This window comes from Euleptes europaea, chromosome 7 (genome assembly GCF_029931775.1).
Source record: "Euleptes europaea isolate rEulEur1 chromosome 7, rEulEur1.hap1, whole genome shotgun sequence".
NCBI classification, from domain to species: domain Eukaryota; kingdom Metazoa; phylum Chordata; class Lepidosauria; order Squamata; family Sphaerodactylidae; genus Euleptes; species Euleptes europaea.
Genome location: NC_079318.1, coordinates 62,056,105 through 62,071,912, shown reverse-complemented (window position 1 = coordinate 62,071,912; position 15,808 = coordinate 62,056,105). Strand labels below are relative to the sequence as shown.

General features: G+C 42.2%; 1 protein-coding gene across 2 annotated transcripts in view; it reads right to left on the bottom strand.

The window, feature by feature from the left end:
* Positions 1–795: 795 nt before the first annotated feature.
* Positions 796–15,808, bottom strand: part of NPHP1 (nephrocystin 1) — a 41,764-nt gene continuing 26,751 nt past the window's right edge. Inside the window, exons 15-20 of one of the 2 annotated variants that reach the window (XM_056852695.1) lie at positions 13,652–13,728; positions 12,881–12,980; positions 9,153–9,265; positions 5,859–5,932; positions 4,697–4,741; positions 796–1,116 (exon numbers count right to left, since the gene is read on the bottom strand). In XM_056852695.1, the coding sequence (XP_056708673.1) occupies positions 844–1,116; positions 4,697–4,741; positions 5,859–5,932; positions 9,153–9,265; positions 12,881–12,980; positions 13,652–13,728 (682 nt within the window). In that variant the 3' untranslated portion in view covers positions 796–843. The remainder of the gene's footprint in view (positions 1,117–4,696; positions 4,742–5,858; positions 5,933–9,152; positions 9,266–12,880; positions 12,981–13,651; positions 13,729–15,808) is intronic. The other variant, XM_056852696.1, reaches the window with a different exon arrangement.

Genomic DNA, 15,808 nt, shown 5'->3' with positions numbered 1-15,808 from the left:
ATCTATGGCCATGCAGCCTACCCCTTCGCCCAAATTGTAAAAAATAAAGATCCTTTGCCCCTGATCAGTTTGTCTAATATTTCAGTCCCAAAGCTGAGAACCACAACACAGTACAGATCCCATATGGTAACTGTGTAACAGCACTGAGCTCATACATGTGTCAGGATCAGGACTTAATTGGCTTTTGGATAATTCGTCATATTCTTTACAGATGGTAAGGTAAATGTAATGAACTGAAAAAATTGCCAGTAGTTCTTAACAGGCAGTTGTCAATATATTCTCACATTTACCAGCAAATCTCAAGGACCACCATGATTCTTTGACTACTGATCAGTGTTCAAAACAAGGCTTACAACGGAATCAATTCTCACATTCACATAAGGATGATATTTGGCTCCTAACCAAAGACATCAGGTAGCCCTTACGATTTAACAGGAATAGTCTGAATGTTCTGACATTTTCCACTCACCTTCCTAAAATATTAAGGATTAGCAATACAAGTTGACATTAACGTAATGTGTGCTGTAAGGAAGACTCCAGAAAAGACAAGGGAATGCTATGAAAACTCTCTGAAGGAATAATGTAAAATTCAGCAGAAGAGCTTTATCAAGGAGTTACCAAATATATTTTTACATACTTTATAAAAGTAACAATAACATGATATAAAGAACAGCAATACAATTTGCTTATAAAATTGTTGTAAAAATGGAATAAAAAATCCACACTATAAAACATATAAAACTCCTCCCCCCCCCTTTTTTGGCTAGGTTTTCTGATGTATTCAGTTCATTCTTATTAGCATGGCAACTGGCAGAGTTCAAGGAACTTGAAATTGGTTTGAACTCAGGGACTATTCTTCTGTGCCTTCCCTAGGAAATCATACGCGATCTCTGTGATATCAAAAGCTTTGTGAAGGCTTTCTGATGAGAGCAGTGAAGATAGAGCGCCATCTTTTTCTCGATTCTGCTTCAGGAAATCGGCAATCATTCGCCAACGGGTGCCTTCTGACTCTTCTTCTGCCCACCTATACTCAGGGAGGAGTAGGGACTGCAGCAGAGGGAAGACGGAATCATGGTAAACCAGGGTGAACACAGACTTCAGAAACTCCCGGTCTCTCTGAGAAGAAGAAAAAGAAAGGAAAACCATTAAAATATTTTGCTCTCCAATTTGATTCATTTAACCTGTTTCTTAGCTGCCTCTCCATTAAAAAATGCTTGAGGTGACTGGCAATGTTTAAAACAAAATATCTGAAGCTGGAATATGAAACTGTGCAAACAACAAGAAAAGTAGAGTAAATGAGCATTTAAATGCAACAGTAAAATAGAAACAATACAAGAACATATAAAATTAACTAAATGCTTGGAAAAATAAAATTATTTATTTCTGACATTTTAGCTTATGTTTCTTCAAAAAGGACTCAAAAGCAAGTTAAAGTGTTATATAACACCATAATTAAAAAAATGAAAACCATTACAACCACCTCTGTAATCACAAAAACTAAGAACCAATTCTCAACCTCAATACCAAAACCAGTAACACAAACAGCAGATCTTTAACCATTTTTCCCGATCACCCTACTAAGTAGTTCAGCCTTGCAAACCCTTCCTTTTTGACATTTAAAGCTCAAGAAGTTCAATATCAGGGGCACTGCAGAAAAGATCTACAGTCAAGGTGCCACAGCAAAGAAGGTCCTGTCTCTGGTTGCCACCTCCTGATCTCAGAGAAGTAGGGCCACTAAGTCTGATCCTGACAAGCAAGCTCCAGTTTCAGGTGTTTTATGTACACACAACTCACTTATGGCAACCCCAGCAAGGGGCATTCAAGGCAAGTGAGAAGCAGAGGTGGTTTGCCATTGCCTTCCTCTGCAGAGTCTATCTTAGTGGTCCCCCACCCAAGTACTGACCCTGCATAGCTTCTGAGATCTGACAAGATCACGCTATACCATGCCACCTTTCCTCCCTCCAGAGGTTTTAGGGCTTCAAATATAAGAACCAGCATACTGAATTGTCAGCCGATGACGTTCTTTGAGGACCATCAGGATATGTTCTCCATCATCTGACCCACTTCATTAATACGCTGCCACATTTTGCCCCATCTGTAGTTTCCAAATAATCTTCAAGGACCACATTACAGTATTCTGGATATGATCAGAGCACAGATAAGTGAGGCAAAATATCACAGTTTAGGGAAAAGCAGTAGCTGACCACCAAATGAAGCCGTTTAAAGAATACTATGAACCACAGAGGACTCAAGATGCAAATTTGGCATTAAACAGCATCCTCAAGTTACACATATTTCCATGTGCTAACCAGCTAAGAGCTCTGACCTGGATGGCCCAGGCTAGCCTGATCTCGTCAGATCTCAGAAGCTAAGCAGGGTCAGCCCTGGTTAGTATTTGGATGGGAGACCACCAAGGAATACCAGGGTTGCTGTGCAGAGGAAGGCACTGGCAAACCGCCTGTTAATCTCTTGCCATGAAAACCCCAAAAGGGGTCGCCATAAGTCGGCTGCGACTTGACAGCACTTTACACACCCACACAACCAGCTAAGAATGCAGATAGAACAACATTTGAAATATGTTTGCAAAACCAGAATAGATTAGGTGGGGCAGAAATAAACAGGCAGGATATAAATTTATAAAAATAGAGGACTTTAACTTCAACTGGTGGGTCAGGGCCCAGAGGTAAGCTGTAGTCCCACTTAATATCACTCACAGCATCACCATAAGCTTTTGTTTAGGATCGTTTTAAGGGGAAAGAGGATGGGAGGGGAGGAAAAGGGAGAATGTAAGCAGGGGAAAAGGGATGAGGGAGAGTGGAAGGAGGAAAAAAAGCAAACATTTACCATAAAACTGGGTCTAATATTTCTGGCTACAGGTTAACACAGACCTTACGGCTAAAGCAGTTGTGTGCCCTTCGGCCTAGGTTACATACCACTGATCTGCTACTGGCTGGGGTTTTATTGTGTGTGTGTAAAGTGCCGTCAAGTCGCAGCCGACTTATGGCAACCTCTTTTGGGGTTTTCATGGCAAGAGACTAACAGAGGTGGTTTGCCAGTGCCTTCCTCTGCACAGCAACCCCTTGGTTTTTCATTATTGCTCTTTCAGCTGCTGGTCTGCAACATTGTTGTTAGCGATACATTTTGTTATTTTGCCATTGTATTATGGTTGTTGTTTTGATGGTCAGTGACCTTAAGGGTACTACCTGGGGGGAAAGGTGGAATTAAAATATTTTAACCCAAAAATACAATTAAAAAATCAGCAGAGGATTTCTGTTTCTGGGGGCGGGGGTAACCAGCAGTTACCCATTCCATAAATGGTTGTGCCATCTGTTTGGCAGAGCAAGCATATCTTCATATCACCCTGTCCCTTTGTCCCCCTCTTATCTCATTGTCTGATCGTTCCCTCTCATGTTCAGTATATCCATCTCTGCAGAGCAAGAAGACTGCATGACAGAGCGTCAATAGCAGCTTCAGTTTATACTAGCCCATCTATGGCTTGTGTGTGCTGCACCAGCAGAACACAGTTTAATAGGATGACCCCTGACGCATTTTGCGTCAATGCGCTTCCTCGGGGAATCAAACTTTACCATCAACAACACTTGCAGTTGTTTTCATGGCATGTGAACAGGCCGGCCACGATCCTCTCCTGCAGCTGACGAGAACTGGGTGTGTGCGGCAAACACGCTGTGTGAAGTAAGCAGGGAAGAGCTAGGCAGCTACACCTTGCTTGCCCCTAAAAGCAAGAAGAAATCCCTGGCTACAGTTCTTAAGACAGCATGAGGCTATGCTGGCAGGAGGACTTGTTGAACCTATCCCAGCAGGAGGATCAAAAGTACTAGACCAGCCAATGGCTTTGGGGCAGGGAGTGGCGGGAGAGGAGGGCAGGGGGCTACAGTCCTCTTGTACCAGTGCTTGGAGCTCTTGGCCCAATCATGTGCTGCACCACAGTGCATGGGATCAGGTGGTAGTGAATAAGTACACATTGTACAACTAATTCCCATAGGTGGCCCCAGATCAAAAATAATTCACCCAATGAGGCCACCTGATGCTAGGATAGATGTTTCTGCAAAGTTGCGGGAACCTCCAGGTTGGTTGCAGGAAAAAAAAAATCTGAGAACTTAACTAGAGGAGGAGTGGTTTTAACAATAGAACAAAAAAGGGGGGAAAGTGATATTTGCACATGTACAGACATCAAAGTAAAATACCTCATTCCTTGGGTGGCATTTTGGGTTGTTGTGGCCCCCCTCAGGATTAAGGAGAGCTGTAGAACAGGACACTAAAGGGAAGGGGGAGAGAGGCAGTGAGGATTGGGAGGGGACGCCGGGGCTGTGAGGGGGGAAAGGGAGGGACAGATGAAGATGGAAGGGAAACTGGAGCAGTGAAGATGGGGAAGGGGACAAAAACATACCAATGGGGCTGCGAGAGGGAGGAAACAGAAAAGGGGGGGAAGCAAGAGGAGCAAATGGCTGATGACGAGACAAGATCAGGTAGGTGGGCAAGCAGGGGAGGGGGGAAAACAGCAAGCAGACTAGGGGAGGAAACGTAGCCAGAGCGTTGGGAGGAAGGGGGGAATTAAAAAAAAACACAGGCTGAACAAGATTTGGGGAAGCAGAGGTTTTTCTTCTTCCACATGTCTTCTCAGCCCCCACCCCCATAATATGTAACAAATATAGGAAAAGCCCTCTGGCTTTCATACCTTTTCAGATCTCTTTAGTGTGCTTTCTTTTTCTGCCCAGGCACTCTGAAAATAAAGATCCAAGGCTCAATATCAGTTTAATTTTTTTAAAGAAATAAGGTGGAGATGCGTGTGAAAAAAACATTCAGAATCACAAAAGTATCACATTGTGGGTGACCAAACTGGGTCTCCGAATCAAGCCTAAATAGGAAAAGACCACACATGTATAAATGTAACAGCTGACAGATGCTGATCCAACCTCCCCTTGAAAACCTTCAAGAAAGGAGAATTCAGAGCTTCCTTATGTAGGCACAGCTCTACATAATGTGTGTGTAGGGGAGGGTCACCCAATGTACAACTCAAATCTACATTTCTTATAGGTTAAGCCTACTAGTCTTTGTCTTTTCAGAAGACAAGGCCCATAGCTTTTCTTCCTTTAATTTTTTTTAAATATCTGAATGTTATCAAACCCCCTTATTAACCCCCCCAACTAAACATACCCAAATCCTTTCTGATTCACATTCACCACATGCTATTGTGCTGATTTTACTGTGAACTGCCAGTACTGGATCAGGCCAACAATGCATCTAGTCCAGCAGTTTCTCTCCAGCAGAGGCTAATCAGATGCTCCCAGAATGCTCACAAGATGGAGACAGCCACAGCCTGTGGTAGCAAAGATGCCAAAGAGTGTTCTGAGAGACAGCTTTTCCTTGCCGTGATTCAGTCCCCAGCCTAACCAGCTTGCATTTTCTTCATCCTCATTTGTGGGCAGTACCCCACACAAATTCAACGACTTGAGCGGGGGGGGGGGGATGTCTTATGCTATGTTTCTCCTCCCCCACTTTGTTAGAGCAATGGAAATGTAAACAGAAATTCCTCCTTCAGTAAGTTAAACCTTTCAGAGCTCTTCTTTCAGCGCACCACACCCTCCAACTGCATTCCAACCCCTCCTATTACGGCTTTTAAAGAAAAAAAATGCCCAGTCTTTGGAGAAACAACCAACAATTCTATTTTGGTTTACTTTGCTTCCAGTGTATTTGCCCAAGCCTTACATCATCAGAGCAGCTGCTTAAAACAGCTCTGTAGGACAGAAATATGCAAAGCAATTCCACTCCTGCTGGCAAGAAACAGAATTTCGTCAGAACTGTCCATTCGTATTAATGATGCAATATGTTTCACCCACCCTGAGTGCATCCATAACATCAGGCTGCTCCATGAGTTTGGGGAAAGTTGACAAAATTGGATTGCTGATCAAATCTGCAGAAGGTAGAGGGAAAACATGCTGGTTATTTTTGTAAGCTTTAGTAATATTTTACCAAAGACGGGAACAATTTGGAATGTACGTAAATGCAATTCTCAGCCTTCTGCGATTCTAAATATCCACTGAGGGCAGTTTAAAATATGGCAAAAATGCCATTGAGTTTATAAAGGGACAGGACTATGCTGCTGCTACAGTGCTACACCACCTCTGGGAAGAAAATATTCAGCACAATAAGAACACAGAACATAAGAGCATAAGAAAAGTCATGCTGGATCAGACCAAGGCCCATCAAGTCCAGCAGTCTGTTCATACAGTGGCCAACCAGGTGCCTCTAGGAAGCCCACAAACAAGACGACTGCAGCAGAATTATCCTTCCTGTGTTCCAAAGCACCTAATATAATAAGCATGCTCCTCTGAGACTGTAGAGAATAGGTATGCATCATGACTAGCATTTTTTGCTAGTAGCCGTGGATAGCCCGATCCTCCATGAACATGTCCACCCCCCTCTTAAAGCCTTCCAAGTTGGCAGCCATCACCACATCCTGGGGCAGAGAGTTTCTCAATTTAACTATGTGTTGTGTGAAGAAATGCTTCCTTTTATCTGTTTTCAATCTCTCACCCTCCAGCATCAGCAGATGACCCTACATTCTAGTAGTATGAGAGAGGGAGAAAAGCTTCTCCCTGTCCATTCTCTCCATACCATGCATAATTTTATAGACCTATATCATGCCTCCCCTTAACCGCCTTCTTTCCAAACTAAACAGCCTCCTCTGGTGTCACGCAGCCTTTGGAAGACCCTTCCTACTGGAGACCCACTTGGCTTTTTTCCCTTTTAAGTTTTATGAGGCAGGATGGTTCTTTTCCACTGAGACCTTTGAAGGGGCAGAAAAAGAGTTGGTTCCCCCCCCCCCGCTGTTTGCTTTCTCAGAACCTGCAGCATATTGTTGTTAGTTCTGATTAGCATCCATGCTGTCATGTTTTTATGATGAGTTTGTCTTTTTAGCTGGAAGCCACTTGTGGGTGATTTTTTATATGCCCATGCTAACCACTGGTGCTGTAATACCAGTAACAAGTCAGGGGCCTGCAAGGACACATGGGGAAGAAAAAATCCCATCGCTTCCTCAGAGGCCTCCACTTACCGACCTCTTGCAAAGGCTCTGTTTCCCCACCCCCAGTTGCCAAATTTCCCTTCTGCCTATCTTGCCCAATGTCCTAATTGCCATTTCCCAGCCTCCTTATCCAATAAGTCTCTCCCAGTCACCCATCCAGCTTTCCTTTTCACCCTCCCCCCTCACCCATCCACCCAGTTTCTTCCCCTCTTGTCTACCCACCCAGTTTATCCTCCCCATCCTTAATTATCTGGCCAATTGCCTACCCCTCCCTTTTTTTGCACAGCATTTTGGGTTCCTAGGCTACCCCAGATGTGGCCCTTTTTCATGATGTCTGCACATTATCAATGCCCGATTTAAAAAAAGGACGGGGTGGGTCACCATTTCTTAGTGTTTTTAAGAAGGACGCACACCTAATTCTACACCTGTACAACTTTTATTTTGACAAGTAATTTGTATTCAAGTGCAAAAAGTAAAACAGGGATCAGCCCTCATTCTGTAATACCTTCTAGTGTTATTACTAGGTGTTAGAAAAAATAACTTTTTTGCCTTTGAGGTGCAAAGTGTGGCCGGAGCCACTGCAGGTTAACAGACCGTCTTATAAAATAAGTCAGTACGTATTAAAATGTTAGTTTCCGTTTTTTTAGAATTTGTGTTCATATAAGTTAAAAATAATACCACATTATTCAGATACAGGCGAGGATTTCCTTTCGAGTGCAGCACTGTACTGATATACCAAACTGTATACTAAAAATGTAACAGTCCAAGCTCAGAGCACATGCTAGATGCTGTATGCTACAAAATGTAAAGAAACAGTGCAAATACTGTCAGATTCTTTGTCAAACTTAAAGGCATTTTAAGTGGTTTGATTTCTATACAAAAGCTGCAACTACAGGATATGTACTCTAGAGAACTACAATCAAATTAGTTCAGTTCCTGGTATATAAATAACAAGGAAACATCTTTACATAATACAGAGCACACAGGGTGGGTCTGGGGTTCAGATTTCTTCTGTGGCATGCACGAAGAAAGGGCGTCATCCCCCCCACCTGGTGCCATTTTCCTGAATTAAAATGGTTTTGGGGGGGCAATATCTGGCCTAATGGGGATACCCACAAGTATACCCTGAAGGGCATTTTGCCTTGCTGAACAGGAATGTGTTTCATTTATCTGTTGCTCAGTAATGAGCTCCACATACTGTTTCTGGAAGCTGGGCTGAAGCTACTGTGCACCGCCTAAGCCTCTTTCCACAGGTGCTTGTCAATGGGTGACTGTGGGCCTCTCGCCTTCTCCAAACCTTCTTTGCTGGATTGTTGTGTGTGTGGGGAGGGGGGGAACTATGTACTCAACCCAAGCTCTTTGGAGAAAAGATGGGATTAAAATGTGATAAATAAACTGCGTGCTCAGAGACTCTGCACCTTGTCTTCCACCAGCCACTGACAGGAAAATCCCACTGTTATTTAGACATACTCTAGCTGGTTAAGAAAACTGTTGTGAGCCAATATTTAAACCAAGGGTGTCGAACTCATTTGTCATGAGGGCTGGATATGACATAAATGTCATTTGGTTGGTCAAGGCCAAGCCTCACCAGCCCAGATCAGAAGCAAGGTAGTGGTGGTGGCTGCCTTTACTAGCAAGCCCGCAGCGGGCTTGCCAGCCCAGATCAGGACTGCGGATGGGGTGGGGGGCTCGCGGGCCAGATAAGAGATGTCAAGGGGCCGGATCCAGCCCCTAGGCAGTATGTTTGACACCCCCAATCTCAACAAAGACAGGCAGAAAGCAGGCTATAGCGTATCAGTGGCCTCCAGCCATTCTCCAGATCATCTACTACGTGTTGGTTGCTAGGATTCTTGCAATGGATGCTGAACCAGGTGGATCTTGGTCTGATCCCACAAAGCACTTCTTTCACAAGTACCTACAGTTAAGCTACTGAGAGAATATGCACTATTTGAAATAAGCAGGCCATGCGTGACAGAAGTTAAACAGACCCTGATTTATGAGAGCTGAAAGATACAATCACTAAGACTGCATACTGTTTTCTTGTGCACTGCATCTCTTCCTTCTGGAAACATCTAACACCTCCCATCAGAAAAGCTGCCATATTTACCTGCATTTTGCATGTTTAGCCTGTCCTTGAGGAGCGCATCACCCAGAATCTGCCGATAAAACAGCAGGAGGTGTATGTAGCACATACTGCCAATTAATACTTCTGGCAGCAGGCTAGAAAAGAGGAGGGGAAAAAGAACGTTAACTAAAAATGTATTTTATTACAGAAATGATGTAGCATATCTTAACGTAAATACATGTAAGCTTTTTGAATTCAACAACAACAAAATAGACTTTGTTCATTCGGTAATTACTTTTCTTGGCCATTATTAAGTAATCCTGCCATTAAGGTGCCAAGAAAGAAGGATAAGCAAAATGCAATCACTGCTTTGGAATAATCTTAATGAAAGAATGTTATTTATTTTGTATTTTTAGGCTCACAGTATACGAGTTTCAAGAGGCGCAACACTATAAAAGACATAAGCTCTACCTTCCAAATGTTTCCTTTTCGGTAAACTTAATTGCTATCAGCCCTCTCCTCCCAGGCCACGCATCGTTAATTGCCATGCCTGCTATCTCTAGGTTCCATACTTCACTTTATACAAGAGATTTGTCCTCGCTCTGCTCCAAAAAGCATCAGGCATGTTAGCAGACAACCCAACTCCTAGAAAGCTGAACAAAACAGAAACTAGCCAATTCAATAAACAAGATCTTGATATTTGACATATAGTTGTTGACATGAATGGATGCGATTACACAACTTTAAGGTTACAATGAAGAAACTGAAATTGTTCAAGGTTTCCTATTCCTTGGCTCCATCATCAAATAAAAGGGAGACTGCAACCAAGAAATCAGAAGGAGTTTGAGACTGGAAAGGGCAGCCATGAAGGAGCTAGAAAAGATTCTTAAGTGTAAGGATGTGAAGCTGGCGACCAAGATTGTTAATTCATGCCATAATATTCCCCATGACTATGTATGGGTGTAGAAGCTGGACAATGAAGAAAGTTGACAGGAAGAAAATTGATTCATTCTGAAATGTGGTGTTACGGGAAAGTTTTACAGATAGTGTGAACCACCAAAAAGACAAAGAAGTGGATTCTGTATTAAATCTAGCCTGAACTCTCCCTAGAAGCTAAATTGACGAAACTGAGATTATCGTACTTTGGTCACATCATGAGAAGACCAGACTCACTGGAAAAGACCATAATGCTAGGAAAAGTTGAAGGCAGCAGTAAAAAGGGAGACCCAACATGAGATGGATGGACTCTATAAAGGAAGCCACGGCCCTCAGTTTACAAGACTAGAACAAGGCTGTTAACGATAGAATGTTTTGGAGAACACTGATTCATAGGGTCGCCATGAGTCAGAAGCGACTAGATGGCACTTAACACATACACACATATGCTAACACCGCCACCCTAGTGTTTTCCTTTCCTTACCCAAACCAGCACTCTCTTCTCTGCTTTATTTGTTGTTCCCACCCTCATAAATCTGACCTCCCAGCATCCACTCTTTATCACCCTGATTCTAGCTTACCAATCCTGCTACCAACTGAATCCCCCACCCCAGCTTTTCCCTAATTTACTTTGGAAAACAAAAATGTCTCTGCTGGGAAGGTATCCCACAAAAATGGTGGGCTAGATTCAAACTGAACGTCCCAATAGCAGAATGTAACTTTTCTGCCTCCCTCCTTCCACTGCAGCCCCCTGATCTCAACAAAATACTGGTCCTGGGGGACAGGACCCCGAGGAATGGCATGGGGGGGGGGTCTGCGGCAAGAAAGGGGAATGACTGGAAATTGCTAGTTTAGTCTGGATTCAAACCAAGAAGATGCACACTGGTTGAAATTTATAAAACCGTTCCCAAGCTTGTATTAATTCTCTGCAATAGATACACCGCCCTTCCGATAAGTCAATTTCACACAGTAGAAGACAAAGGCACAACTCCATAGAAAGCAGTCTTCTTTCAAAAGTGTTCACACACAAAAAAAGTGTTTATGGAAAAGACTAAATAAAAATAAGCACAAGCGGGCAAAAGTTCAGGGATAGAATTAAACAACATTTTATTTAGGCATGAATATCTTGCATTTGCATTGTTTAAATACCAAGACTATTTGAATGACAGGTTGGACCTTCCCTTCCCCTATGTTATCAATTATTGTATGTATTGTGTATGTTTACCCCATTCTTTTTTCTGTTCTAAATATGAATAAAAAGAACTTTAAAAACAGTGTTCACAGTCTATGACACAGCTGGTATCAAATGTTAACTAGCCACAGTAACAGCAGCGCTAGTGCTAGAAGTAGAGTGAGGAACCTGCTCTAGCCAGCGAGTCTAGGTCCTACACCCACTTTTAAGGTGAAGGTTGAGTCTGCAGCCCTTCACTTGCTTTGGCTCCTCACTGCAGGAGCTAAACAGTATGATACAGTATGGTACCTCACCACTCTACTGTGAGGAGCGGAAGGGGAGGGAGGCATTGGTGCAGATATACAGGTGTAGGCGGGGAAACAGTCCTAAACCTACAGCCTCTTCTGTACCTCCTCCTTAGATGCAGAAAAATATATTTTTTAATATCCCTCTTTTCTTTACTGTAAGGAGTCTCAAAGTGGCTTACAATCTCCTTCTCTTCCCCCCCCCCCCCCACAACAGGCACCTTGTGAGGTAGGTGGGACTGAGAGAGTTCTGAAACAATGTTGACTGGCCCAAGGTCGCCCAGCAGGCTTCATGTGGAGGAGCGGAGAATCAGACCCGGTTCTCCAGATTAGAGTCTACAGCTCATGTGGAAGAGTGGGGGATCAAACCTGGTTCTCCGGATTAGAGTCTGCCACTCCTAACCACTACCCCACACTGGCATCCCTCTCTTGTTTTATAACCAGGCCAAAACTACAGCTGAAACAAATTTGCCTCCTTCTGTAATTTTCATGTAAAATAATCAGCAAATATTTGACATTAAATATTTGAAGGCATTCAACAGTCAATGATATTGGATTTTAATATTTGAGACTACAGCTGCTATTTGACTAATGCAGTTTAATACTATTTTTGGCATCTCTCTTGTAAAACTATCAAGCTATAGTTAAACAAGAGTGTCTCCACCTCATTCTGGCAGTCTGACATAGTTTTATAAGAACAAACTAATCACAGAGGATTACAGTATACTCCTTGGCACTTTTTAAATTTTAAACTTGTGATTTTGTATAACACCTATATTTTCCATTAGAACAACTGGTCCAGGTAATGGTAATGAAATTTTAACTTTAGTTTTAGATAATTACTTTATTTGTGGACTATATTATATGCACAATTGGCCCGAATAGTTTCTTCTTTATTATATAATCGGGTGACCACCCGATTGTAAAAAAACTGTTGAAAAGCAGGGTAATGTAGTCTGCCTGACTTGCTTTCAAAATTTTTGATTTTTCAATTGTATATTGGATATACTTATTTTTCCCCTTTCCCTTTTATTCCCCTTTCCCCCTTTTGTATCCCTTTTACTATAAAAGAAAAAACAACAACTGGTACGTGATTTATTGTCATCTCTTTTGATACACAGTCTGGGCCACTTTGTTCTTTTACTCACTGGTATTTTACATTTGACAGCTGACACACATTTAGCAACTTTGGAAGCATCTGACAGATGACGTACAAGACAAGGAGGGATCTTAAACTAATGTTGAACCAGTAATTACCTCACGAACATCACATACACAGAAACCCGACATGAGAGAAAATTAATTCACTAGAACTCAATATCATGATGCAACACCTATTGCAAATTTTGTGTACTTACTTCAATATGTCTTTGGACCGTGTGTTCAGTGACCTCAGTTTCACTAGGAGCTGAGGTTGCTTCCTCAGTGCTACCATTTGATGGAAAACACCAATGTTGGCTTTAGGAAAAGGAAAAAAAGAATAAAAACATAGCAGCATATTGATTCCAGAGTCAGAAATAATGCATCTTTAAACAGTCTAAAAGGAACCCTTTACTCTTTTTTCCAGCATCTTCTCCACCTACCTGGCTCAGCTTCACCCTGATCACCTGCTATTTCCTAGCTTGCTTTCTTCCCTCTTAATTCTACCCACAAATTGCTTGCCTCGCCTCCATTCCCCTCTCTTGCCTCCCCTCGCAGCCTGAATTCTTTAACTCCTCATATATAGATGCAATGCTGCCACACTTGCTTCTTCCAGCAAATCTCTTTAAATGTCCTGACAGTCCATCAGGCAATCAACCAAAGTTTATCTACACCTTTGGAAAATATTTATTTATTTAATAGTTTCTTCCCTTTTCCTCCCCTATTGTGAGCTACTGACAGGGACTTGTGTGTTTTAACAGTGCCATCCTAAGCAGGTCTACTCAGAATGCTACTCAGACCTACTCAACGGGGTCGACTCCCAGGAAAGCATTTGAGGAGATGGTGCTGTTAATCTTGCACAATGTTCAGTGCAACAACAGGGATTCATAAATAAATTTAAGCTGAGGGTCTCTAGCGTAAGGCAGAGGCCACCCTCTGCCTCCATACATTTTTTTTCATTTTCAGTTAAAAACCAAAATAAGCTATACCTTTTCTTGAAATTGATGGGTCTACCTCAACCCCTTTTTCATACGGAGTCCCACCATTCAAAAGCAACTCATACGTTCTGCAAAATATATAGAGGATTACATCACGTAACAAAATAAAATATATCTTTTGCATAAATGAAAAAAGGTTTCTTTAAGTTAATACATTGCCTCTTCTGAATTACTATATTTAAAGTTGAAAGACATTTCTAGAGCTCGGTTTTTGTACTAGGAAGTCAAATAACCATCTATCCGAAATTTTATAAAAATAAACATATTTCTTCTATAAATAATTATACACTTGCACAGGGTCTTTTTCTTCAGCCATGTATTTTCAGAAGGCATTCATCATCTCATGACAACTATAGAAACTCACAGTATACACGTCACCTTATGTACCAAAGTGCCATGGTTAGCACAAATCCTCCCAAATAAATACAATAAAATGCCAAGTAACATAAGAAAACTATTTATTGGGCGCTATCTTATGAAAGACAAGCCAATAATGGACCTATCAATCTGTGTGAGCCCAGGTTGAAGGGATTTTTATTAGATTGCTTTTCATAAGAGACCATTCAATACAATAGTTCCTCATATATTATTTGGCACTATATTATATCTGAGTAAATTTGTGCATCCCATAGTACTTGGGGTGTGTTGTTTTGTATTTCTACTCTACATACCAAAGCTGCAATCCTCTAGAAAGGAATGTGTGCTTGCAGGCACACATACAAATACACACAAGCTCGCCTTCCACTACAGAATACCTGAATCTTAAAGCCTGGGACAAGCCCCACCACCCCAGCTTCCAATGGTGTATCAAGATCTGATTTTGAAACGCTTGCACTTCAAAATTGGTGTACTATATGGCATGAGGGCCTGCTGTTTCGGAAACAAAAATCTACATCCCCACTGGGGTTTGTGGATCATCAGCTGAATGCCTGAAAGGCGTCTTTTGAGGTCAAAGACACCCACTGTGCAGATAAATAAATGTCATTCAAGGTAGGACTCAGGGAAGGGGCCGTGGCTCAGTGGTAGAGCATCTGCTTGGCATGCAGAAGGTCCTAGGTTCAATTCCTGGCATCTCCAGTTAAAGGGACTAGGCAAGTCAGTGATGTGAAAGACCTCTACCTGAGACCCTGGAGAGCCGCTGCCAGTCTGAGTAAACAATACTGACGCAGATTGACCAAGGGTCCGATTCAGTATAAGGCAGCTTCATATGACTAGTTAATGCTAAATTTACTCCGGTTCTGAATTCCACTCTAACCAGTTCTCTTCTCTGCATTTGAACAATATAGTTTCACAAAGACTGGTCCTGTACCCCACACACACATACACTTTTCATCTAAGCCACAGAAAATGGCAAACAGACATCTCCTTAACCCTTTGTGCATTATCTTGCATTACCACCAGTGATACAATTTCTATTGTATCACTGGTGGTGATACTCAACTACAGCTGGATAACCCAGCACCAATTCAGAACTATTTTACTACACATTTAGTTTAGAGTCAATTCAGATGCTACACTTTGGCTGACAAATAATTCCTGTCTATGGGCAAACAATTGTTGGAATTGTGCCACACTGGCTCTTACCTCCTAGACTCCGTTATTCCAGAACCCAAAAGTCTACTGAGTCCCCATCACTTCACATATGTGCATATATTATTTCTTATCACTGGATGGCTTTCAGCTAAATTTATGAACCGATGCTGCTGAAAGCACTGCAAGTAGGGTAATACAAAACTTCTGTCTGTTACATCTGTGATAGTTCATTCACACATGCAAGTCACTATTTCTGCATGGAATGCCATCAAATGATGAACGTGACTGCATGAATCAGCCTCAGTGGAGTTGGCAGAGTGGCGGATTACCACTTCTACCATGGAAGCTTGCTGGGTGACCTTGGGCCCATCACAAACTCTCAGCCTGGCCTATCTCACAGGGCGGTTGTTGTGGGAGAATGGACAAAGGGAGAATGATGTTCTAAAAGCCATTTTAAGTCCCAAATAGGGAGAAAAGTGGGATCTAAATGAATGCCCATACATTGGTGAGCCAGATGTGTATTTTACCAATTCACACAGCACAATTAACCTGTATCAGCAAACACAAGAACGAGTCCCATATCAACAGAAACATAATTTTACTTGGTTCTTCATA